Consider the following 25,005-nt stretch of genomic DNA (forward strand, 5'->3'; position numbering starts at 1 on the left):
ACTGCAAGAACAGATGAGAGCTGTGGATGTTCAGGTGTTTTTAGTCGAAAACAATCCTGTTTCAGGAATGGTCTTGGTCTGCCCTGAGCCAGTATGGCACCCACATGCCACCCTCCTGTGCCCTCACAGCACTTGAAATTGTGGGTTGTAATCCATAGCAGGTCAGAAAAATGCAGCAGGCTGTGGCCGGGATTTTTAAAAAGTAAAATAGATGAAGAAAAGCTCAGAGTTCACCACAGATGGTAAGGCTAAGTGTTGTTTTGTGAAACTCACTTGTGATGTAAAATGTCTTTCCTACTGTGGGTTGCCTTCAAAAAGATCTGAAAGACACTCATTTAAGGGGTCTATTCTAGGAGATAAATTATGTAACATTCTGTGATAATTTTGGTAGCGTTTCAATCAGTAGTCCCATGGAAAAAAAAAAACATGCTGAAATTCATTTGAAAAGGGAAGTCCCGTTTTATTAAACTTGTATATTTTACTGTCTTCCTTGCAGAACCCTAATAAAAAACTTCTGTTTCTGCTTATTAAAAAAAACAAAACCAATCAATCAAAGGAAATTATTAAAACTTCACTTTTGTGATAGGAAAGAAGGCAGTGGGATTCAACTGAAGCAAAGAAAATTTTACCTGGAGCAAAGAAATAAAGAGGAGCCGATTCTGGTCTCTGTCCAGCCATTTGCAGCGTCCAACCCTGAGCCCTTCCCCAGGAGGATGCCCCAGCCCTGCCCCCCGAGGCGCAGAGGCAGCCTCCCTGCCTTCAGGAGTAACCAACAGACCCAAAGCCCCAGTAATCTCACAGATACAAACCACTCACTCTATTTTAAAAAAGTACATGCACATTCTACAATTGTGTCCCTCCGTCCCCCAGTGCTCCTTGTGGCCCAGGGGTCCCGAGGAGAGGGGCCGGCCTCGCGACTGGCCTTCACAGGGCGTAGGTGTTCTTCACCAGGTGCTCCTTGTCGTCGCAGGGGCCCCAGGCAGTGCGCAGGGCCTGCTCCTGGTTCCTCCGCGCCACCCGGACCAGGCAGACCACGGAGGCTCCCAGGAAGAGGATGAGGACCATGGCGAAGAGGCCGACCAGGACCACCGCTGGGGAGGAGAGAGGCCTCAGAACAGGTGTCCTATGGAGGGCGCTGCAGAGCAGGGGGCCCAGCGGGGTGCAGGGCTGGCCAGGGCCACCCCTCTGCCAGACGCCTCCTCCCTTAACTCAGAAGGGTCTGGAAAAGCATAGCTGGGGAGAACTCTGATACAGCCGACCAGGGGGTCATCAAAGACTCCCTGCCTTCCCCTGCAACTACAAGACACCGTTTCTTAAAAAATGTAGGTGCCATGCTAGGCACTCGCAACAGGGTGGATGTTTGTTCTCCTTCTTTTTGAACAAAAGGACATTTCAACTCGGTATTCCCCTGCCACCTCATCAGGGCAGCCTGCACAGGAGTGCCAAACCAAAAGGTGCACGTGAGGAGGTAGAAACATAACTCTGATGTGTATGTGTGTGTGTGTGAATGTAAACCCCAAGGTTTTGTGTACACACACACACACAAACACTGATGGGCAATCAAGAGATGTGACCTGCAGGGCCTAGGGCTGCCTGTGGAATGAGGTACAGGTGGAGCCGGGAGGGGACCCTCGTGCTCTAATTGCCCAAGTAAATTTCATGGTTGTTGCCCCAGTGCAGTCCCACTGGTCAGGTTTAGATGCCTTCTTCCCAGGCGGGGTACCACCTAAGGAATGTGACCTGCCTGGCAGCCACCTGCTTCCCTCTTCCCTTCTGTGGCTACAGACTTTCGACTAGGCCCTTTCAGGACAGCCCTTACTCCACTCCAACCCCCAACCTTCAAGCCCTGAGCTGCTTTCTAGCTCTGAGCCTAACAAACCAGGGGCCCACTCTGCTCCTCTTCTAAACCAGCTCAGACACACAGGCTGGGTCATGGCTCCATAACAGAGAAACAGGTAGAAAGAAGCCAAACCAGTGTGGCAAGTTCTCTGTGCAAACACCACCATCCACAACTCAGGTTCCAAAACAAAGACAACACGCAGTCTGGCCCAGTGGACTTGCCACACAGGATTTCCTGGGGAAAGCAGCACTGGCCTGTGGCTCACACTGCCTGCTCTCCGGCTTCTTTCCTTCCTGTCACCAGGGCCAAGTTTTTTTATCCCATGGCAGCAAAGCTCCTTCCAAACAGTGGGTCAGACCTCAGGCCTGTGGGCGGCAGATCCCCACACGCTGCTCAGTTGCAGCTCACCCCACCTCACCCCCTGCCTAGGTGGAGACGGCCTCTGGGTTGCTGACTCACTCCCAGCCCCTCTGCAGTCCATCCCAGACCCAAGGAGATAACACTTGTGTACATTTTATGCTGGAACAAACATCCACCACATATTCCAAGCTGCTTTCTCAGGCAGCAGCACCACCTTCTCCACAAAGACACTTATAGTGAAGGAGAATGTGCCCAAGACAGGAGCAAAAAGAGAGCTGAGCGAAGCTGGGCCTAGTCAAGGGAGGCGGGTGGCAGGTGGGTGGAGGCGGCGAGAGGCCACTCACCTTTAGTGCCATGGGGCAGGAAAGGATACGACTGCTTGCCTGGAAGAGAACACACACCCTGAGAGGCGGTCGCAGATCCCCCGCAGCCCTGGGGCCTTCATGGGGGGCGCTTTCTGAGGCACTTCCTCTTCCTGCCCTTCTGAGGGCCTGGAGGCTGCCCCTGGTGGGGACTGAGCACACGGCTGCCCAATAGCGGGGCCCAAAGCTGCCCCTTCCCCACCAGAGCCAGGGGAGGGTGGGGTCCAGGTCCCTCGCTTTGGGGAAATTGACTGGTGGCCCTAGGGGCAGGGCCCTTCTGCGCACCACTGGCTCTTGGATTTACAAGTCAGGCAGACTCACCAAAGCAGCGGTGCATGCATTCCTCCTTGGACTGATAGATGTTTTTATTGCCTCGGCACCCTCCGTAGATGAAGTTATCACAGACATTCTTCTCCACATCAAAGTACCAACGCGGGAAGGCTGCGCGACAAGGACCAGTCTCTGCCTTGGCAGTGCAATATTCTGGGAGAAAGACAGCCCAGGGAACACAAATTAGCAAGGCCCGGGAGAGGTGCAGCTGGGCTAGAGTGACCCCCCAAGCAGTAGTAGCTGTGGGCCAATGGAGAAATGGGTCTCTGGTAAAAAAAAAAAAACTGGTAAATTGCATGCTTGGGTAGGCAGGCCCAGGTTCCATTCCTCTGCATTTTCAGGCCTCTTCTTCGGAGCCATGACTATGCTGTGGAGGTGACTCAATGCCAGGCACTGTTCTCCATACTTTACCCACACTAAACCAGTCTCTGAGCAGTCTGGGATAGTCCCCTCGCTCTCCACATGGGTAACCGAGGCAGGGAACAGTAACCTGCCCAGTCACACAGCTGGCGAGAGGTGGAGCAGCAGGTAAATTCCAGGACCTGCGTTCGGCGCTGCCTCTCTGGTGCAAGCGTCCCCTCTGGCCCGGCACATGCTGCTTCCAGCTGCCCCGGGACATCCGGGTGAGGCCTGTCACCTCAGACAATGACCCCAGTGTGCTCCACTGGAAAGTCAGTAAGCCCTGCTCTAAAATTTCCTTGACGGGAATCCTCACGCATGTCTCAATTCCCAACAAAGTAAGAAAGCACGTTTTGCCCCATTCATAAGTATTTTTAAAGTCATACCTTCATAGTTAAAAATATCACCGGAAAAGTCATCAGAATTCTGCCCTCTGAGAACTGAAACAGAAATATCTGTGTCAGGGAGGCTGGGACAGTCACAGGAAACACGGCCTAGCTGGGGGTATATCTCAAAGGGCCTACCAAGGGAGTTGGCTGCTCTGGAACATTTAAGTAGGGTGTGGGGTCCCTTTCCATGGGCAACTCTGCTACGTGATCTGCCTGTCCTGCTGGACACAAAGGCGCATGCTGAATGAATGCAGGACGGTCACTATGGATGCCCTGTCATGTGTTCTCTGACAGAGCGATGGGGCCCCTCACTCCTGGGGAAATTTTCTTCTGAAAGATGGAAACCAAAGTTATCAGGCAGGTGCCTGAGGTTCTAGACAACCTTAGTGAGGCAGCAAGCCAATCAACAGTGCACCCAGGCCAGCCACAGCCAGGCTGGTCACAGGCTTCCTGGCCTAGCAAAATGAGAGACTGAATCCAGCCTGACTATGGCATTAGGCAGGTCAGCTGACCACTGACAGTCACCAAACTAAAATGCTCCTCTCCTCAGGTGAGCACTAGCAGCAGGGCCAGGAGAGTCCTGACTGCCCTCCAGCGAGGGGGATTCCCTTCCTCCACAGCAGGTGTTGCCCAGCTGAGCCCGCTGCCCGGGGACTGGCCTTCAGGAGAGCTGGGCTGGCCACCCAAGGGGGTGTTTGACTACTTGCTAGTGCATCTGGACCACTCACTCCAGGCTCCTGATGCTGAGTCCTTTAAGCATAAAGGAGGAATGGGGCAGCTGCTGTCAGCACTACAAAGGAAGCTAACACAAAGCTTGAGGTCAAGCACTGCCATGGGAATGGAGAGGAGGGGGTGGTACAAGACAGAGGACTCTTAGCACAGGAAGGGAGACAGCAAGGAGGACGTGAGAAAGGAGAAGCCACAGGCCAGGAGAGGTGGGGGTGGGGGAGAGCTGGTAGAGCAGGCAGAGGTAAGGACCAGAACCCGTCTGGAGCGAGCTAGGGAGGGCCTGAGCCACGTGCAGCAGTGGCCTCCACACTCCCCTGTCCCCCAGGAGGAGGCTGAGGCCAGCCAGGAAGCCCTGCAGAATCCCCCGACCCTCCTGTCTGTGGGACAACGTGCGCCCCCCAATGCAAGGATGCTGGAGCCAGGAGCTGGCAGCCCAGGCAGAGCCCCTCTGTTTGCCAAGTCTGAGTAAAGAGAACCAGGAGGTGGAAGCCCTTTTACAACTCCCAAATTACACATGTCCTTTCACAGTGAGCCATGCAGATGGCCCCTGGGGGACAGGGGAGTGCGGAGGCTACTGCTGCACGTGGCTCAGGCCCTCCCTAGCTCTTTCCAGACAGGCCTGGTCCTTACCTCTGGCAGGTTTTTAAGAACCTACCACTTGGGATAGAGGAATCCGCTCCATTCCTGCTGGTGGCCTGAACATCAACAGCGTTCACTGCAAAGGCACAAATAAACAACACACAGTGGCAAAATGTGCTGATAAGACTTCCCGATGAAACAAACCACGGAGCGTCTCTGAGCAGCTGTGAGCTGTGAGTTGGTCCCGTGTGTCTCTCGTGGCAACTCTGATTCTTCATGTGGGACCTTCGATGGGCCTGCTGGGCCACAATGACCTGCCAGGAGCTCCAAGAACTTGGAAATAAGGATCTGAGATTGCCCTTGGAGGGGTAAACTTGAAGGTCAACTCAACTGAATCAGAGCAAAGATGTCCAAACTGACAGAGGCCAAATAACCTGCTCAACTGTATTAATCCATCTAAAGAATAACAGGGTTAAAGGGGTGTGGTGGCAAGGTAGCTGGTCAGGAAAGACGGACCCCTGGCTCCCGTGCTCCCTGCTGGACTCAGTAGCTCTCGTGGAGAAGCATGAGGCTGGCCTCACCTGACGTCATTAAACATCCAAGTCAAAACCCAGCTCCTCTTCTGAAGCTCCCAGGAACCTGGCTAAGACCGTGGACTGAAGGTGTAGGCTCAAGGCCTCGGGTGTCTGGTCCCCTGGGTGGTTCTAGTTCTCATTATAAATTAATAAACCAGCAGGGTCATAATCACTTGGCTTCCCACAGAGCTTACCTACCTGGGAGATGATAAGCCGGCCAAGGACTCCAGTGACTAGTTCCTTTGGCAGCTATAGCTCTCTTCACAGACTCACGCAGGTGCCTTGCCAGATGTGCAGTGGCTCCACACTTGGGGTGCCAACAGATGGGGTTTGTGAGCCCTCAAGACTGGGGCCAGACGCTGGACGACCTCTAGGGAGACAGCCAGCCTGCTGTCTCCACAACCCACACCCAACACCCTTCGTGCCCACTGCCTACTGTTCGTGTTCTTAAAACTTCAAGTCTCTTCTTGAGAGGACAAGGAGTAGCAAGAACTGATAGTGGAACATCTTCTATAGTCAATTCTTGATTGGGAAAACCCAGAAAAGGGGGCAAAAACTATTTTCCCCTAATTCTTCCCCCCATATCCGATCATAGCTGGCAATGGAAAAACACTATAAATGACATTTTCCTCAGTCACCATTGGTGAAGTTGCCAGTTCTCCCTCATAAAAGGTGAAGTATTGGCTCACACAATCCAAAAACAAGATCAGCCACCTTGGCTCTCCAGGCATTCAAGCCCCTGCTGGGCACTGGAACCGGAGAGAAAGTGCTCCTCAGGGCCTCAGGCTCACGGCCAGGCCTGCGCACCTGGGCTTTATAGTTTAAAACCTTGGGCCACTGTTGCTTTTCCCTCTTTACACACAACTTTAATAAGCTTATCCGATTTCTGAATGCACAGCTCAAAACAAAGAGAGATTATACACAGTGAGGAGAAAGAAAAATCCTAAGAAAGAGTCCTGGCTGTGAGGCTCAGGAACCTGGGGTCTGGGTGTGGGCTCACAGTCTGTGGGCATCAGGACTGAGGGCCCCAGCAGATCCTAATACTGAACAATAATTTAGATTCATGTCAACACTAAGATATTAAGAAAAGATGCCAGAAGTCACATAATGCATGATAGGGAGATTGCCCTTAAAATCTTAAAATAAGTTTGGGTGGCTAGATGCTCAGGTCTCTGGGACACCTGGATCAGGTCTCATTGCTACCAGCTCTCAAAGAATCCATCATGTCCCTGTGCTGAGTGGGAGAGCCAGCCTGCTCTGTTTTTATTTAAACTGTGAGGCTCTGAGGTTGACATTATCTGGATTCTACAGAATCCCTTGCAAGTGAGGGCTAGGAGAAAGACAGATTCCGGGCAGTATGCTCTAGTTTCAACTTGGCCCATAACTTGGCTGGGTGAGCTACTCAAGTCATTTGTCCCAGGGAACAAATGACCCAAATGCTCAGGGAGCAAGGTGGGGCACCTTTGTCCAAGTGGACCTGAAGGATTCTGTCCAAAAAGGGGATGACCACTTGTTCCTGGGCTTGGCCTGGTGTGTCACTTGCACTCCGAAGTGCGAGACAGGAAGTTGGGGAGAAGACATGGTCACATGTCCTGCCCCAGCTCCACTCCCTATGCCCGGCACGCCCAGCCGCATCCTGTGGTCCGCTCTCCCCTTTCAGGGAAGAGGAAGGAGGGTACCACTGTGAATCACTGTGAGGCTGACCTCCACGCTGTGCCACTGTTTATTCTGCTTTTTTAAACAGCCTCCAGATTCAGCTGTGAAGAACCAGTAAAGAGCAGAAGGAATCCATGTTCCAATTAATAAACTGATTCTAAGTAGTCAAATTTCCCAGACTTCCACTGTCTTACCTGTGACACCAGCACATTTCTCAAGACATTTCTCCTTGGTCAGGTAATTATTGTCATTTCCCCCACAGCCTCCATATACAAACTGCTGGCAGGAACCATCAGTGACATTGTACCACCACCTTGGGATGGAGGCCCGGCATCGTCCCACCACCTTCGACACTTGGCAGAAGTCTAAAATACAGAAGAGAAACCAGTGAGCGTGGCAGGGCAGTCCTGGTAACAAAGAACACACACACAACTGCAAGGAGGAGCCACAATTTCCCAGATCCCCAAGAAGCAGTCTCGAGTCCCAGCACTGTCCTTCTGAGACGGTTTCTAAAGCCTGTGCTGCCACCAGGCCTCCTTGAATAGGATAAAAACATGTCACCTAATAGCACCCACACCAACCAAACCAACTGAACTGTATTTCATTTCTGCCCCCATTACTAAGAAACACAGATCCACCACAGAAGCATGGCTTTCAAAGGCAAAAACGAACCGAAGCCAGGACCTTCTGGGTGTCTGCCCCATCACGCCAGGCCAAGGAGAGCTTAGCGTTGAAAGGTCAGAGCTGGAGCATGAGGTCAGGAAGGAAATGCACTGCCTGGGAGCTGCTCTCAGAGCCCCTCGTGAACCTTTCCTACCCATTCTTGCTGATCCCCCTGGCCTGGGGGAGGCCACTTCAAACTCAGTTTACTGCAAGAGCCTCAGAAAGAACCATCCCAACTTTAGTTCCCCCACCTCCACCCAAAAGGTGCCTCTAAAACCTGTCCCCATTCTAATGCAAGGGAAAAAAAAGACTCTCAAATCCCAGCCAGATAAATTTGAGTGTCAGTCTGCAAAGCCTAGAGGTCCTAAAAAGGGAGAGAGAAAAAGTGTTAGAGGAACCCTTGTCCCTGGAGAAATCAGAAGCAAACTGTAAAGGGAGTGACTTGACCATGTGGTTCAACGTCTGCCCCTGTACACCATGTCCTCCCTCCTGGGTCCACGCGCCACATCACCCCTCCCTACACCTGGCCCCCACCGGCCTCTGCTTCTCCGCATAAGGGCCTTCCCAGCTGCATGGGGCCAGCACGGCAGCAGCACAGGCGCTGAATGAACAGATCTCAAACAAAAGCATCCCATGGCTGACCACTTGGCTATACTGGCTGACCACTTGGAAAAATGTCATTTTTCCTCCCTAATTGTTCTGAACAAGATTTATTTCACCAATTAGGGGATAACAGAGGGCAAGACTTGTACTTCTCTTATGTCTCCCCAAATACCGATGTGATGGGCATGGAACCAGATGTGTCACAAAACACCAATCTACAGGCAAAAGGCTGCTACTGTGCAAAACAAACAACTGTCCCTGAGGATCTACCCCACACCAACAAATCATGGGTATACAGCACAGCAGAAAAAGCATATTCTGAAGCAGGAAATGATCTGTAGTTTAAAAGCAACCATCAGTCAAATTATCAATTAAAAAGGCCCTTGTCTAGACACTCCACATGAACAGAATCATACAATATGTTCGGTAGATTAGTTGTGGGCTGTGGTGGGAATGGGCAGTAACTGCAGACGGGACACAGGGATCTTTTGGGGGATGAAGGAAATATTCTAAAATTGGGATTGTGGTGATGGCTGTACAATGCTGTATGTTTTTTATACTTAAAACCAGTGATTTTATGGTATGTAAACTGTGTACTGATAAAGCTATTAAAAAATATAGGGGCACTTTCTGACTAAAACACATAAACCAGAACCAACTAAGAGCGTGCCTGGAGCAGGAACTTTTGACATGTGCCCAAGGCCACAAAACACCCAATCACCAAGGCCCAAGGCAAACAGGCAGCACAGCCTTCTCCGGGAGCGACTGGCAGACGGCTGCCCAACCCACACAGCGGTCAAATGTCGGAGAAAGCACTGTGACCCACGAGGCAAGAAGGAGCAGATCCACACAGGACCCAGCTCGGTTCTGAAGCTGAACACAACATCGAGGCGGGAGCCCCCAGCCGGTGTGGAGGCGACCACAGCCTATCCCAGGCCCTGCCGAGCCGAGAGCCCTGAGGAGGTCAGCCACTGCAGGATGTCCTGTCTCCTGCGTAGTTTCAGGTACAGTCTTTTTGACAAAAACTCGAGGGAGGAATTATACGCTTTAAATGGGTGAATTATACCTCGATTGAAAAAAAGAAAGTGGCACCCTGAGGAAGGACCAACAAAGCTCGAGGCAACCAGAGAGCGAGCACCCGAGAGCACGAGAGGGTGACCCACTGTGTAAATGGAGGGAATGAGGTGGCTTTCGTAAGCAAAGGTGCCAGATACTACGCACCCGGGACAGAAGTCCGAGGGTGTGCAGAGGACGAGAAAAAGAGGTTCTCTGGGGAAGGATGGCAGTTATCTTGGTGAATTCAACACCGTCCAGAACCTGGCTCTCATCTTTGTACGCTCGGACAGTCTCAGTAGCCCCCCAGAGCCGATCAGACCCGGGATACTGATCCATGCTCACAAAGCATGCAAGATGGTGCAGAGTGAAACCAGAGCAGCGGGTGATTAATTTACAATGAGAAAGAGCAATGTCAAGCAGGTTGGATGTTTATATTAGGCAGCACGGCACCTGGGAAAGCCAGCTTAAATGCAGCAGGTCTCTTGGAGCCAGAATGAGGGAAACATGCTGTATGTGTCCTAGGGAATGGTCTCTTCATCGGGACCTATCTGGCAGACCACAGGCTTCCAGAGCACGGTCCAGGTCTGTGAACTTCCTTTTCTGGGTGGCCACTGCTGACCAATGCCTGTCCCTGCCCAGAGCCTTCTTTCTGTAGATGCGCAGGTCCCTTCAAGGTCTTGCAAGCCCGTGGAGCCCTTCTCTCTTTAGACAGCTGCTCACATCTACTCTGAATTATCACACACCGATCTCATAGTTTAAGTTTCAGAAAGCAACCTTATTTTCAGGTTCCTTGGGTGGACAGGAGAGGATGGGGGGATATTGCACTGTTGCCCCAGTGGAATTTAGAAATGTTTCTTTATTAAGATAAAACCTGGACTACCCAGTATTCTAAGTGTTCTGGTTTGCTCAAGCTGCAGTTATGCAGAATACCAGAAATGGACAGGCTTTTATAAAGGGGATTTATTAGGTTACAAATTTATAGTTCTAAGGCCATAAAAGTGTCCAAACTAAGGCATCAACAAGAGGATACCTTCACTGAAGAAAGGCTGATGGTGTCCGGAACACCTCTGTCAGCTGAGAAGGCACATGGCTGGCATTTGCTGATCCTTTGTTCCCAGGTTCTGGTTTCAAAATGGCTTTCTCCAAAATGTCTCTGGGCTTCTGTGTCTCTTAGCTTCTCTTTCTCAGCTCCTGTGCATCCTTGCTTGCTCTTCCAGAGCATTTCTAAGTATCTGGGGGCCCTCTCTCAGCTTCTCCAGAGCAAACTCTGGGCTTCATATTTTAGCTTACATCTCCAAACGTCTTTCTGTCTGCTTCTCCAAGCATCTGGGTCTCTGTTGACCCTTGCACTCTCTTAAGTACTCCAATAAACTAATCAAGACCCACCTTGAATGGGCAGGGCCACACCTCCATGGAAATAATCTATCAAAAGGTCTCACCCACAGTTGGGTGGGTCACATCTCCATGGAAGCAACCTAATCCAAAGATCCCACCCATAATAAGTCTGCCCCCACAAGACTGGATTAAAAGAACATGGCTTTTGTGGGGGATATAACAGATTCAAACCAGCACACTAAGTAGTAGATTAACTGGCTGAAGGTAGGTATGATTAAGCCTAAATTTAACCATATCCTTACTCTGTATCAAGACAGTCTCTTCTTCAGATGCATGGAAACTATTCAATGGAGAAGGTCCCATTTTGTCATAATGCTTTTACTAACTAAATTGCTTTTACGCCTCTATGATGTAAACTTTTACCCTATAGACTGGAGAGAATTTAAGTCATGAAAACGGATTTTGTTTTTGATGGCTTGTTTGATTAGAGGAGCCAGCGTTCCTTCAAGAAACAAAGGCCATACAGTCTTCACTTCCACTGGAACTAACACCAACATATTTTCTTCCATTGTTCTCCAAACACCTTTTGTAGAGAGCCAGAAATACATCCGTATTTAAGATAGCTTCTGTGCTGGTTTGGATATATCATGTCCCCCACAAAAAGCTATGATCTTTAATCCAAGACAGAGACATTTTGAAGAAGGCCATTGGAAGCTGATGCAGACATTTTGGAGAACGCCATTTTGAAAAGCAACCTGGGAGCAAGCAGACGCCAGCCACATGCCTTCCCAGCTAACAGGTTTTCCGGACACCAATGGCCTTTCTCCAGTGAAGGTTTACCCATGTTTATGCCTTGGTTTGGACACTTTATGGCTGTAGAACTGTAACTTTGTAACCAAATAAACCTGCTTTATAAAAGCCAATCCATTTCTGGCAGTTTGCATAACAGCGGCATTAGCAAACCGGAACAGCTTCCATGATTTGTCATCTTCCTTAAATTATTTTTTTTTTAATTAAACTACTGTACCCTGGCAGACTGACTAAAATCAAAGTGAAACAAAATGCAGAGCATTATTTGCTTCTTGACACACTTGACTGCCTTCACCAGGCATTACGCCAGGCACACTGTGTGCATTATTTCTAATGTCACAATAAAACTGTGAATCACGTGGTAGCAACCCCCACTCTACAAAGGAGGATACTGAGGGTTGGGACAGTTAAAGCTGAACAAGCAGCAGAGCTGGGAATGGAACCCACATTGGTACTACACCTCAGACAGACAGAAAGAAAAAGCCACAATGCTAACAGGCGGTGGGACGAACAGAGCTGAAGTTGTCTAAAAGCCAGGCCTCTAGCACTGCGCGAGGGCTCACCAGGGCAGGCCCACGCCGGGCATCTGTTTTCAGTCACACTCAGTGACAAGGTCATGGCAGCACCTACCAAAGTAGCTGACCAAGTTCGAAGTGAATTTGGTTGGACGAATTTTCAGGAAGTTATTTTTTAATGAGCAATTCTATTATTATTAAGAGACGACAAAATGATATATTGGTCTTGGAGCAGCCTTGGGAAGCAAACATGAAAAATATGTCTCAAGGCCTATTTGTATGCTCTCATAGAAGCCCTATTTGTATGCCAGTGCAAAACAGAATACATTCTATATGTTTTCAAAATGCAGAGTAAGGAAAAAAGGAAAAAGCTGAAGGGAACCAATCTGGATACACTCTCTTCAGAATATGTAAGTAAGAACAGAACTCCTGCCTTTAGGAAACAGTAACACTCTCATGGAAAAGCAACAGAAACGGTTAAAATCACACATCATCAGAAATATGAACCTCAGTTACACAATCATGGCTGGCAATCTAAACATTAGGCATTGAACAAAGTTGCAAAACAGACTGGTCTTTGTGAATGATGTCATGGAAAACAGGTTTCTCTGGTTCTGAAGTCAGTCAAGCTTTAACAAAGACAACCAGCCAATGGCTCCAAGGCTGTATGGAGTCAGCTTCTAACAAGGACACTACAGGAACTTCAGGCTCCCAGGCACTACCAATCTCATGTAATTTTACAGGATTAAGAAGACGGTATCTCTTCATTCTTTAAAAAATGCAGAACTGCAGCCGTGGCTGCTTTGCAGCATAAGCTTACTTCAATAGAATATTTCAAATATGCTGAAAAGTACAGCAAATACCACAACACCGGTGAATCTACTTCTCAGCTTCATCAAATTCTAACATTTTAAAGGACCAGAACGTTATTGATAGAGCTGAAACCCTTAGTACATCTCTCGCCTAAATCTTACCTGTCTTCTCCCCAGGAGTAATCATTGCTTTGAACATGGCATTTTCTTTCTTAATTCATATTTTTATACCCATTTCGAATAGGTTTACTTTAAAAACAAGTAAAAAGAATGTTCCTAGGATTCTAGGCCTTGTTAAACACACTTTTCACTCCCAACATGGGTGCTCTAAGTGAAGAACTCTGACTTCCTGCCTCACTACATGCATAATATGAAAGCCCCGGATTACCTAATGCGCCTGAAGCCACTCATTAAATGGTCCTTCTCTGCCTCCTTCTCAGCTGTGTTCTTTAGAGCAGGGGTCTGCAAACTTGTTCTGTAACAGGCCAAACAGTAAATACAGGCAGTACTTGCTTTGCAGGACAGCGCGGGACCAGGCGAAGCAATCTTACTATCAATGAGAAAAATTATGTATGTTCTACAACCTTTAGACATTTTGTCAAAACATTAAAAACTCTTATTGTTGGTTGTAAATGTCTAGAGAAATGGAAAAAAGAACAGTAAAACAAATATTTATTTAGGATACCATTAGAAACACTGAAAACTGAAATGTTTTACTTTCTTGTAAAAAAAATATATCAAGAGCAGTTTGAACAGCATTTGTGGTCTTCTCTTCATATAACTTATGATAACAAGGGAACATCTTTTCCATGCCTTCTCAAATTGTCATACTCCTTTCTAGGTTTGGATCAGCTTCCAACATTTTATCTGCTCCTTCAGTTTCACGAAACAGCTCTAAGAGTTGCTATACTGGGGAGGTTTTGCTGGTGTCATTTCCTCTGGGACATCATCCTTTTCATCACAACCACTTTCCTCATTTATGTTGATGAGTTGGCCTTCACGGAGTGGTAATGCCGACATTTCAGGTTTCTTCTTCAACTCCATTTATGCTCGATTGGAATTTCACTTCCAGTCTTATCACTTTTGTTCCTTTGCTGCACTTTCATCTCTGTTGGCTGATTCCCTCTTTTAACAATTCATTTTTGTAAAATGTCACATGGGCTTATCACTGGGAAACAAGGAAGCAATAGAACCACACACTTTGCTGCCTGTGTGAACAGTGCAGTGACCAATCACCATCAGATTCTGAAATGAGTGAAGGGACAGGCCACTGATTGTGATGTGTGTCTGTAATTTACATAGTGATTTATGGACTGAAGCGTAAGCAACAGAAGTTTGTACTTTACCCAATTACCGGTTAATATACCATAGTGACTGAAAACCCGGTTTTGGGGGGGACTGGAGGTATTTAACAAAACCATGATAACTGAAATTCATGCATGTTGAAAATCATGCAAAGCAAGAACTGCATTTATTTTGGGCTTTGTGGGTCACATGGTCTCGCTGCAACTACTCTGTCACTGCAGAATGAGAGCAGCCACAGATAACAGGTAAATAAATGAGCATAAACTATTTATAGACACAAATTTAATTTCACATTTAATTTTCACATGTCACGAAACATTAGTCTTTTTTTTTCAATCATTAAAAAAAATGTCAAAACCACACTTAACTTTGCAAGCCTTACCAAAGCAAGTGGTGCCATAAGCTGCAGTTTGCTCACCCCTTCTTTAGAGAATGTTTACAAAATACTCTGTTCAGATCACTCCCCCCAATCCCAGAACTCGGTGATCTTGCACGTGTGCTCAGACTCAATCACACAGGGTCTTGGAGTTCACATTCCGTGTAACAACACTGACCGTGCATTCCTCAGGTTTATCCTTTGCCAAAAACACTGTCCTAAAAACAACTACTCTTTTCATTAGAGCCTCTTACCATTCTAAGGGCAATGACCAAAAAGGAAACTATTTACTACAATCCTCCGATATTTGAAAATAATATTTTACACAGAAAAGGGGGATAGGCTACAGCTACTCCTCTGGATCAGAAAGCAAAGAAAGCTCTGAAGAGTCATTCAATTCAAGCAATTGACAACCAGGGCAAATGTTGAACGTCCTCCACGAGGGGCTGGGTGTTCACAGACATAAGACATCTTGTTTGTGCTGAGGAAGCAGCTTCGGAGACACCACATGATGGAATATTCAGGAGCTGCTAGAAACAGGCAAAGGTGTATGTGCTGGCATGGAAAAATGTCTAAGGTTAAGAGGATTTGAAAAAGCAAAAGAATGGTTTCTGTATTATCATTCCTCTTTTAAAAGTTTAATTGAGACACATGTATGAGTGGCTACCATGAGACAAAGGGACTAGAGGAAGAAGAGGCTTTCACACAGTTTATTCTTTTTCTTCTGTATCTTTTAGTACAGTTTCATATTCTAATCATGTGAATGCATTAATTTGTTTTTAAAGGCCAGCTGTGGATTATGGTCCTTTGTGTTTGCTTAAACTTTCCAGATACCTGAAAATTTTTACCAACCCACAGCCTTAGGGAGGGGGCCGGCCACACCAGAAACTCCAACCATGTGGTTAGGGGGGTGGGGCTTTGAGCCACATCCTGTCAGCCCACATCCCTGACCTCTGGGAAGCGTGGGGATGGGGGGCTGCACTGGGTCCAACCACATGGACACTGTTTCTATCAGCTGTGCCTACATAATAGAATCCCATGTAAATGCAGGAAGCTCAAAGCTCCAGCTCTGGAGAGCTTCCATGACGGAGAAGAGACATCTCTGTGCCGGGAGAGTGATGCATCTCAACTCCGTGAGAGGACACGGAAGCTTCCATTTGAGACCCTCCCAGCCCTCACCCTATGCATCTCTTCTTTCGGCTTATTTGTATCCTTTTATTACAGTAGAATTATAATCTTAAAAGTATAGCACTTTCAAGTAATTCTGAGTTGTTCTAGCTAATTATCGAACCTGAAGGTGTGATGGGAATCCCCAAATTTGTAGCCAGTTGGTCAGAAGTGTGGATGGTCTAGGCCCCTGAGGATGGCCCTGAACCTGTGGAGTCTGGCCTAACTCTGGGTACAGTGAGAATTAAACTGAATTGAGTTACTACAATATTTGCAGTTGGTGTCAGAAGCTCTACTGTGTGAATGGTAAAAGTTTCTGATACTTTTACACTATCATACATAAGTAGGGTGACCATACATTTTATCCTCCAGAACAAGATACTTTTGAGGGAGAGATGTTATTTATTAGTTACCCTGGGACATTTGGCACAAACTGGGCCAAATGAGCCTGTACTCATTCGGGCATGTGGTCCTTGCCCTCCAGTTCGGATAGGAAAAAAAATTAATCTGGCAGAATATTATAATCAAAACCTAAACCCAAAAGGTTTGTAAGCCACATGAGATACAAAGGAAATGACCACAGGCTGTGGTATAGAGTAGTGACCCAGTAACGAAGAGCCATCTGGTACCAGGGTACAGGCGGCATTGGAGGGAGCCCACGGCCCAGCAAGTGGTGCCAGGAGAGGGATCAGGGCTGCATGAATCCCTGGCTGCCTCTTCCCAGCTGTGTCACCACAGGGCAGCTTTCCTAACTGCCCCATGCTTATTTCCTCATTCATAACATGGGGACAATAATATATACAATAAAAATGTGTAAAGTCCCTATTCTTCGATTCAGCAAGTCCCATAGTCTCTAATTTAGGGTGACTAACAAAAAAAAAAAAAAAATCAAGCAGATTTTGGAAGCTTCGAGTGTCTAAGGTGAAGAATCCTGGGTGGCTAAGGAGATAAGGCACCGTACAGGCCATCAGGTTAGGGTAAAAGGCTGGAAACGTTAGCACAAAAGCAATATTGAGGACATTATAAATACAACTCAACCCAAGTTGAAATGAAGGCCTCTCTGTGTGTGGTTTATACCTGTTCTGGATCTAGTTAGCATAAGAGTGTTTTCCTTGGCAAGTCTGTTAGCAAAAAGCCCCTTTTGTGACCCCCAGACTTAACATTTCCTGCTGTGGAATGCAACATTAGTCTCGAGGTTATATTGAAAACTGCTTGTCTGGGAAACGGAATTCACTCACTGTAACTTGAATTCACTAGTAAGAAAACAGCTGATTCAGTCTGCTTTCTCTCTACTGGTCCAATCAAGATAAATTTTGGGAGGCTTGCACAGATTCATTTCTTAAAAGCAACTCAAATGGGAAGTTTTTCTTTAACACACTATCAACATCATAAAAGTGTTGTAAAGATTAAAGGAGTTTTTAATCCATTATAAGTGTTTAGAACAATATTTGGCACACAATATTGAATTTGTGTAGCTGTATTTTTATGAAGACATGGGCTAAGCTACCAGTGGGAATGAAGACAGAGAAGGATGGCATATTCCACCAGCAAATTCCAAGTGAACATGGCGACTGAAAGGATATAGGGGATATGGCAAAACGGAAAACAATCTCAAGTCAAACAGCTTATCAAAACAACTCAACCATCACTCCCACCCATTTTTTGTTTTTTAACTTCCCCTAGGAATTGTAAATCATTCTTTAATTGTCAACCACCAAGGTACTTCAATTTAGAAAAGAATCAAGAATCAAATGACTTTCCAGTTTTTCAAGTCTAAATGTTTTAACCCAGTATCAGACTGAGGACAAAACAATCTAAATAAACAAATAATGCAACAGCATTCACTTTTTCTGAGAGAAGTTTTCTTATACATTCTCTGAGAAATAGGTATAAAACTGAGTTATTCTCACCTCTTACAGGTGAGAGAAGCTGACAATCTGAATAGAGCTGAAGGAAAGTTGTCCATTTAGACCCCTGAATAGCTGCCTATTTTTTTTTTTTAAATAAGTTTTTTACGGACAAATCATGCAGAAATGCAGAGTTTTCATCCCCCCACCCCATTATTAACACATTGCATTAGTGTAGTACTTTTGTTACAACTGATGAAACAATTATAATTACACTATTATAATTATATTATTAACTATATAGTCAGCCATTGGTTTACATTAGGGTTCCCTGCTTGAACAGTACAGTACCAAGTTTTGTTTTGTTTTAAAATTTTTGTTCTAGTAACATATATACAACCTAAAATTTCTTTTAGCCACATTCAAATATATAACTCAATGCTGTTAATTACATTCACATTGTGGTGCTATCACCAGCATCCATTACCAAAATTTTCCATCATCCCAAATAAAACAATTTAAGTATTAACTCCCCCTGCCCCTTGTTTTTCTGCTGGGCAAGCTTGCAATGCCTGAGAGACAGAATTCCTTATCTTCACCCAGAGTAAGACAATGGCTGACTATCATACAGCTCAAAGTCCCACAACACTATTGTCAGGAAGACGCCAAGAGTAAAGAGGTAGAAAGCCTGAGGGAGGGGCTGGGGAAAATAAGGAAAACTATGCTTTGGTTACCCATTTGGATTCTAAGTAAGTATCTTTACCCTCAGGAATGAGATAATCTGAAAGTCTATTATTATGTGAGTGGGGTGGTACCGAATACCAGGGAGATACTAAAGCCTGTTTTAATTCTACCACACCAAATTCCAAAGCTGAAATTTATTTTATATTCAGCCTTATTTCAAGGTGCTCCATAAATCCACCTATTTTGGGTTAGCTGTATAGGTTCTACATATTGGAGAGCTTCTGTTTCCAGTACAGAAAGCCATTATCTCCTCTGGGTTTGGATGTCTGGAAGTTATCATTACTAGAACAAGTAACATAGAAACTTTAAAATAACTCCTAGGTATTTAAGAGAAAAGAACATTTACAATGATAAATCCAAATTAAATTATAAGACTCATAAAATCTTGGAATTTTAGATATAAACTATTCTACACTGAAGTTTACATTTCATAAACTATCAGCACAAAGTTCAAACCACCACTCTGACCTATTGGTAATTTATATTCTTCATTAAAACAGGACTATAACTTCTACCCTGAATACTTTGTAGGGAAACAAACAGTTTCAAAGTCTCTCACATTCTGCTGTTAATTCACATTCAAAGTTTCTTAATCTTTTTGGAATCACGGACCATTTTCAGAAAGGGATGAAAGCTAATGAACCCTTTCTATAGGGCAGAGTTTTTCAACTTTTTCTTTTTTTAACATTATCATCCCCTGAGAAGCCTTTTTAGACATTGTTTCCCTAATCATCCTCCATGAAATTTTGATACCACAGGTATACTGTATATCTATTTATATACCGTGCCCTTTGAAATATCATAAACCACTGTAATATGTAATAAATATATTTTCACCTCCCCAAAGAACCAATTATTGCCCCCATATGGAACACGGGCCACTCTCTAAGTGGCAGGTCTTCAGACACACACACAAAATATCGCCTGTGGATTGAGGGGCTTCAGATGAAGCCAGAGACCCAGGTAAGAATCAGTGAGACGTCTAAGTTCTTGCACTAATTTCTAAAATGGCCTCCCTGAATGAAAGATGTACTTCAAATACACTTCAGGGGAACCAAACTCCAAAGTCCAACATTCCTGAGCCACAGCATCCCCATTTCAGCATTCCTTCCTGGGCTTTTTCAGAAGGACCTTGTGGGAAACCACAAGGGCAGTGGCATTTCTGACCAGCCTGTACAATGGCACCCACACACCACACTCCACTGCTTCCGGGGTCACCGTGAGTGCCTGTGGGCCACAGCCTCTTGGGGTTCATGGGGTCATTCCACATGACCCCTGCAGGGCTCTCTTCCCCCTCACAAGAACCACAGGCTTCCTCAGGCTGCATGTGGACATGGCCAGCAGAGGTGTGCTGCCTGGCACCGGCCTTGAGACACGGCTGCATGCTGCAAATGGCCCTGGATTCGGATAAAATGAGAAAGGGGTGGGGGGGGCATGATGGGAAAAGAGAAGTTTGCTTTTTCCACCACAAGCTGAGCTGAGTTCCCAAATGTGACCAGGGCGAAGGAACGGTTCTGGTGGAAAGGGGCCGCTTTCCCTCAGTGAACCTGAAAGCAAGGACCTCAGCATTCTTCAGGGACTGTCACCAGGGAGCCTCAGAGCCCATGTTTTCAGTACCAAGCACACCAAACCTTGCCTGATTTTTCTCCATAGCACTCATCACCAGACACATATATGTATCTGTCATCCGGTTACCGTGCATTCTCGTCCCCTCACAACAGAACCGCCATGGATGAGAGCTGTTTTGTTCAGTGCCCTATTTCCAGGGCCTAAGACAGTGCTGGGCGCTTTGTAGGTGCTCAGTATTTGTTGAATAAACCAAACTGTCCTGGAGCCAAACTGCTTTGCCTTCAAGTACAAGCCCTTCTTCGGCAAAGGCTAAAAATAACATAAGGTGCTACTATGGAGACCCCCCACCTGGTCATCAACACCAGTTGCACTTCAGCTCTTAACTATGATCTTACTGATCTTATCTTTAACCTTCAGGTTCATCGTTCTCAAACGAATACTACTGCACTGGTCTCCAGTGGAAAGTCCCCAGAACGATCAAAAAGTACCCCGAGCCAAGTAACTATTTTCACAAATTCTGATGCCCAAGGCTGGGAATAAATTATTGGCAGCAGGAACCTGCTTTTCACACAAGCCTGGCAGCAACTACACTTAATTACTGCCAAGGAATTCTGGAGGTTCTCTTCTGAAAAGAAAATACATTAGCTGGCCTGTATATTGATCAAAATTACATATTTCAGGGCCTGCCAACTACCAGGACTTATCGTCTGGGGAAGAGATAAAAATCCATGCATATTTGTGACCACCTGATAAGGGTTTTCCCCCAACAGCAAAAACACACATACACTCACCACACTGTATAATTTATAGAGCAGTTGTGTGCTATCTACCTTTTTTCAACTAAGTGGACCATATTCTTAAAGGGGAACCACACAACTCAAATGCCTCCAGATACAGAGGGCAGGCAGGTAACTGAAATGAGTGAGGCAGGCCAAGTGAATAAAACCAATTCGGGGGACTGGGGTCAACTGCAGAGGGCACATCCTGTCCATAAGACACACCTGGCTCCAGCCTGGTATAGGAACAGAGGCCTGGCACAGCCAGACTTTCAGATTTTTCAGTTCAAATCCTCGTTTTTATGTAAAAATTCCCAATTCTGGAAACTACACAAGTCAAAGCCTGTTCGAGGGCTCCTGGGGGGGCAATGGTTTATAATCTCGGCATGCTTTCCATCAGCAGACTGGAACTCTCCCTGAGCAAGATCCACTTTCCCCCACTCTCCGTCTACAGAGGTGTGGAGTTAGAACACTCTTTGCCAAGCCTCCTGGTATCGGGCACATCCACCACAGTCTTTCCCACCTGTCCCCCACCTCCCCAACACTGTCCGTCTACCTTGTAACCATCCCGGTTAATCTCCTCACACTCTTCATCACCCGCTCATGTCAATCACCATCAGAAGCCCCACATGCTTCTGTAACATCCTGGTTCGTCCCCATCTTTTCTCCACCAACTCCTGGGGCCTTGGGGATTGGGTTCCCCCATCTCTTCTGTGAGCATTCTCTCCGCCTTCTGGCTCTAACCTGACCCAGCTCTGCCCTGAGGACATGCCTTCTCCTGCGGCCCTTCAAGTGGATAGGTCTCCTTGCTCCTCTGTGCTGCTTCCAGACCCTTCTCTCTTCACCTTCCCCGAACCCCCAGCTGGGGATCCCTTGTACTCAAGAGCAGACCCTTCATCGCCTGGCCTTGTGTGCTATCCGCTGACCCCATCACCGCGCCTTTCTTCACACACTTGGCTCCCAGTGCCCACCTCCATTATCCTTGGTGGTTCCCGCGTCCAGGTAGATGATCCTTCAACCTCCCGGGCTCTGGGCTCCTGGCCTCCTCTCATGTGACCCTGTCCTCCTATGAGACTTCCCTCCCAGGGTCACACCTAGACCTTGTCTTCATAACCACAGCCTCCTCAGAGTCTCCACTTCATGCATCTCACTCTCCCCCCATCACCCTCTCTAGTTTATTCCCTCCAGAATCGCTGTTGGTCCCACCACCTTTCCACTGTCCCTCACCCCCTCATGTCTTCACACAGACTAAATTCATGGCCAACCATCATAATCCCTCTCTTACAGACATTCTCTACTCACCCCCCCCCCCCACCACGACCACCTGGCAGCTGCACGTGGCTGGAGAAACCTCATTCTTAGTGGATGACCTGCTTCCCACTTCCTGAGAAAACTGAAGCAATCAGAAGAGATAAAAAACAATTTCAACACTGCCTCTTGTCTCAGATTAAGCTGTTCAAAGCTTTCAAACAAACAGCACTTCAGATAAGTGAGGGCTTTAGTTCACCCAGCCCAACACTGGGACTTGTGAAAGGTCAGGAGGTCCAGCCAGCTGCAGCAGAGGCCAGGAGGCCGTCAGGAGCAGAGAAGGCCTCTGCAGTCACACCTGGCTTTGTTAATTCCGATTTGCTGTGTGACCTCAGAAAGGGCCTGGAACTTTACCATCGCATTAGGCTGTTTCAAGAATTAAAGAACACAGATGAGTTCAGTGTTTGGCTAAAATCCAGTTTTGACTGAGTGACAGATCAGGTAACTGGAAGGTACATCCCTAACATCATTTTTCCCCTGAAAAAATCCAGAAGGGCTGACAAATTTGGGTTTAGATTAGATTGCTTTTCTGATTCTTGGTTCTCTATAGACAATGGAGCCTATCCCCAATGGCCTTCTCATCAGCTCATTTTTTTTTTTTCCTTCCAGCCTCGGGCAAAGGGAAATTAACCAGTCTCCGGAAGTGACCACAACCCAAGACTTGGCTCACACACATCCTGCTTTCTCCCTCTGCTCTCCCAATAGGCCCGCCCATAAAGCCGCAGGTAATCCTGCCTACTTCTTCCTCCTCGCAGGTAATCCTGCCTACTTCTTCCTCCTGCAGTTCTCCCCCTCCCTCCCTCCCTCCTGCTCCAGCCACACTGACTCTTTTCCTTAAATGCATCAAGCCTGTTTCTGCCCAAGGCCATTGTACCTCCCTGGGGTCTTTGTGTGGCTGTGGCCTCCTCAGTGTTCACGTTAGAGCTCAGATGTCACCCTCCTCAGAGCGATAATCCCAGATCACCCAAGCTGAAGTAGCCCCTGATCAGTTTCTGTGTCACCCTGTTCATGTACTTCACTCTGTTCATTCACTCCTTAGTAACTTAAAACTGTGGTAAGTGCTCTTTACTTAGATGTCTACTCACTCCCTCTCCCACTAGAATATAAGCTCCATGAGTGCAGGGACTTGGCTTTTCGGATGCACAACTGTATCACCACGGTGTGCACAATCCCTGACACATAGCTGGGGTTCAATAAATTGTGTCAAATGAATGAATTCTTCTCTCAAGAGAGCTCTTTTCAAAACCCCCTTGTGCTTGTCTGAAGCAGTCAGGGTTACAAAACGCTTGCTCAAAAAGACCTTTCAGACCAAACTTTCTTTACAGTGTCGAGGTTTAAATTAGCCCTTATCCACCACCAAGCTCATTTCTAAGGTCCCATCCAGTGAATCAAACCCTGGCTTCATAAAACCCAACACTCTCTTATGCCAAGGCATCCCCACCCCTGCACCTTGGCTAAGCCTTCTGCCCTCCCACACTTCTTTGCTTCTCCTTCCTTGGGCCATCGCTAAGAACCACCTTTCTCCTTGGGCATCTACTCTACTATGATCGAACCAGAAAGGTTTCTCGGGAAGCTGCTGTCCACCACCCAAAGAGGTGCGGGTGTGGGCTTCCTTCCTGAGGCCAAAATTGCCACCAGGTCACATAATCCAACACCTCCCTCCAGCCCACAGCCTGCCCTCTCAGGACTGGCCTTCCCTGGGCCTCGCTTGGCCGTGGAACTTTCTCCTGCCAGGAGGAAGCCGGTCTTTTAGGCTCCTCACCTGCTTCCTGGCATAGAGACCTGTGACACTCCCCGATCAATACTCCTAGTCTCCTTCTTTACCCCAACGATACTTTTATAACCCTTGCTCTTCCGCCTATCCTCTCTCAAAGGCTCCATCACCCACGCCTTGAGCGTCATCAAGGCTCCCCCGCCCATTCTTCCCTCTCTGACCTTGCCCAGGGCCCCCTGCACCCCGATTTACCTCTACCCAGCCCCGCCCCGCTCACTCCCCGCCTTCGACCTCTCGGCCCTCCCCCCTCCTCCCTCCCAGCAGACCCACCCGCGCCCTCACCGTAGATGCCGCGTTCTCCGTCGGCCGCCTCAGCCTGGGAGAGGAGCAGCGCCCCCAGCAGCGCCAGGAGCGCCCGGCCCCGCCTCGGCCCTCTCAGCTGCGCCATGCTCGGCTCCGCCCGGCCGCCCCGCGAGCCCTCGAGCCGCTGGCCGTTGGCGTCTCGCGACCAGGTGCGGAGAGACTCCTGCCGCGCACGCGCAGTGGGGGGCCTCGTGACCGGCGCGGGCGCTGCGCGAGGGTCGCGAGGTGCTGCGCTGGCGCTCACGTCGACGTCTCCGGGAAGTCTCCTTCGCGGACCTCTACCTCTGCCCTCCGCGAGGCGCCCGCGCGATGCTTCCGTCCGCTGCTCGCTCGCTTCTTGCCCCCAGCAATAGGCGGCGACCCTCCCACCCTCCAGCACCTCGCAACACGCCAGAACGTCCGGTGGGCGCGGGAGCCTATGGCGGACGCTTCCCAGCAGCTACCGAAGGTGGCCGGCCAGGGAGGGGGCGGGGCGCACCTGGCGAGGCGGGGCGTGGAGTGCGCAGGCGCGGAAGACAGGCACCTGAGCAGCCACCCCTCTCTTCTCGGCGCACCTGGTTTCCGCCCCTGGCGTGGGGGGGCCGTGGGGGGAGGAGGGGCGGGGCTTGCGTGGGCTAACCGAGCGCCGGGGCTGGGCCCCCGGACGCCGCGAGTACCGGCAGGGTTATCGAGGGCTGGAAGTGTGGAAGACCAGGGCACAGTGGGAAGCCCGACAGCTTCCTCATTCAGCCTGAGAGAGGGCCAGGGAGGGCTTCCCGGAGGAGGTGATAGACCCATGAAAGAACAAAACAGTCCAGGCCCTGACTCCCCAGTCCAGAGATAG

General features: G+C 48.0%; 1 protein-coding gene across 2 annotated transcripts; it reads right to left on the bottom strand.

The window, feature by feature from the left end:
• Positions 1–435: 435 nt before the first annotated feature.
• On the bottom strand, positions 436–24,668 carry SPINT2 (serine peptidase inhibitor, Kunitz type 2). 2 transcript variants are annotated; one of them, XM_037819909.1, is made up of 7 exons: positions 24,162–24,655; positions 7,414–7,584; positions 5,065–5,124; positions 3,678–3,731; positions 2,884–3,045; positions 2,545–2,583; positions 436–1,091 (listed from the first exon to the last, which is right to left on the bottom strand). In XM_037819909.1, the coding sequence occupies exons 1-7, from the start codon at positions 24,265–24,267 to the stop codon at positions 925–927; spliced, it is 759 nt and encodes a 252-aa protein (XP_037675837.1). In that variant the 5' UTR covers positions 24,268–24,655; the 3' UTR covers positions 436–924. The 2 variants fall into 2 exon arrangements, with proteins under 2 accessions (XP_037675837.1, XP_037675838.1); XM_037819910.1 differs by lacking the exons at positions 436–1,091; positions 2,545–2,583; positions 2,884–3,045; positions 3,678–3,731 and adding an exon at positions 3,749–4,870 and having other exon boundaries at positions 5,040–5,124; positions 24,162–24,668.
• Positions 24,669–25,005: the final 337 nt, after the last annotated feature.

Source organism: Choloepus didactylus, chromosome 27 (genome assembly GCF_015220235.1).
Source record: "Choloepus didactylus isolate mChoDid1 chromosome 27, mChoDid1.pri, whole genome shotgun sequence".
NCBI classification, from domain to species: domain Eukaryota; kingdom Metazoa; phylum Chordata; class Mammalia; order Pilosa; family Megalonychidae; genus Choloepus; species Choloepus didactylus.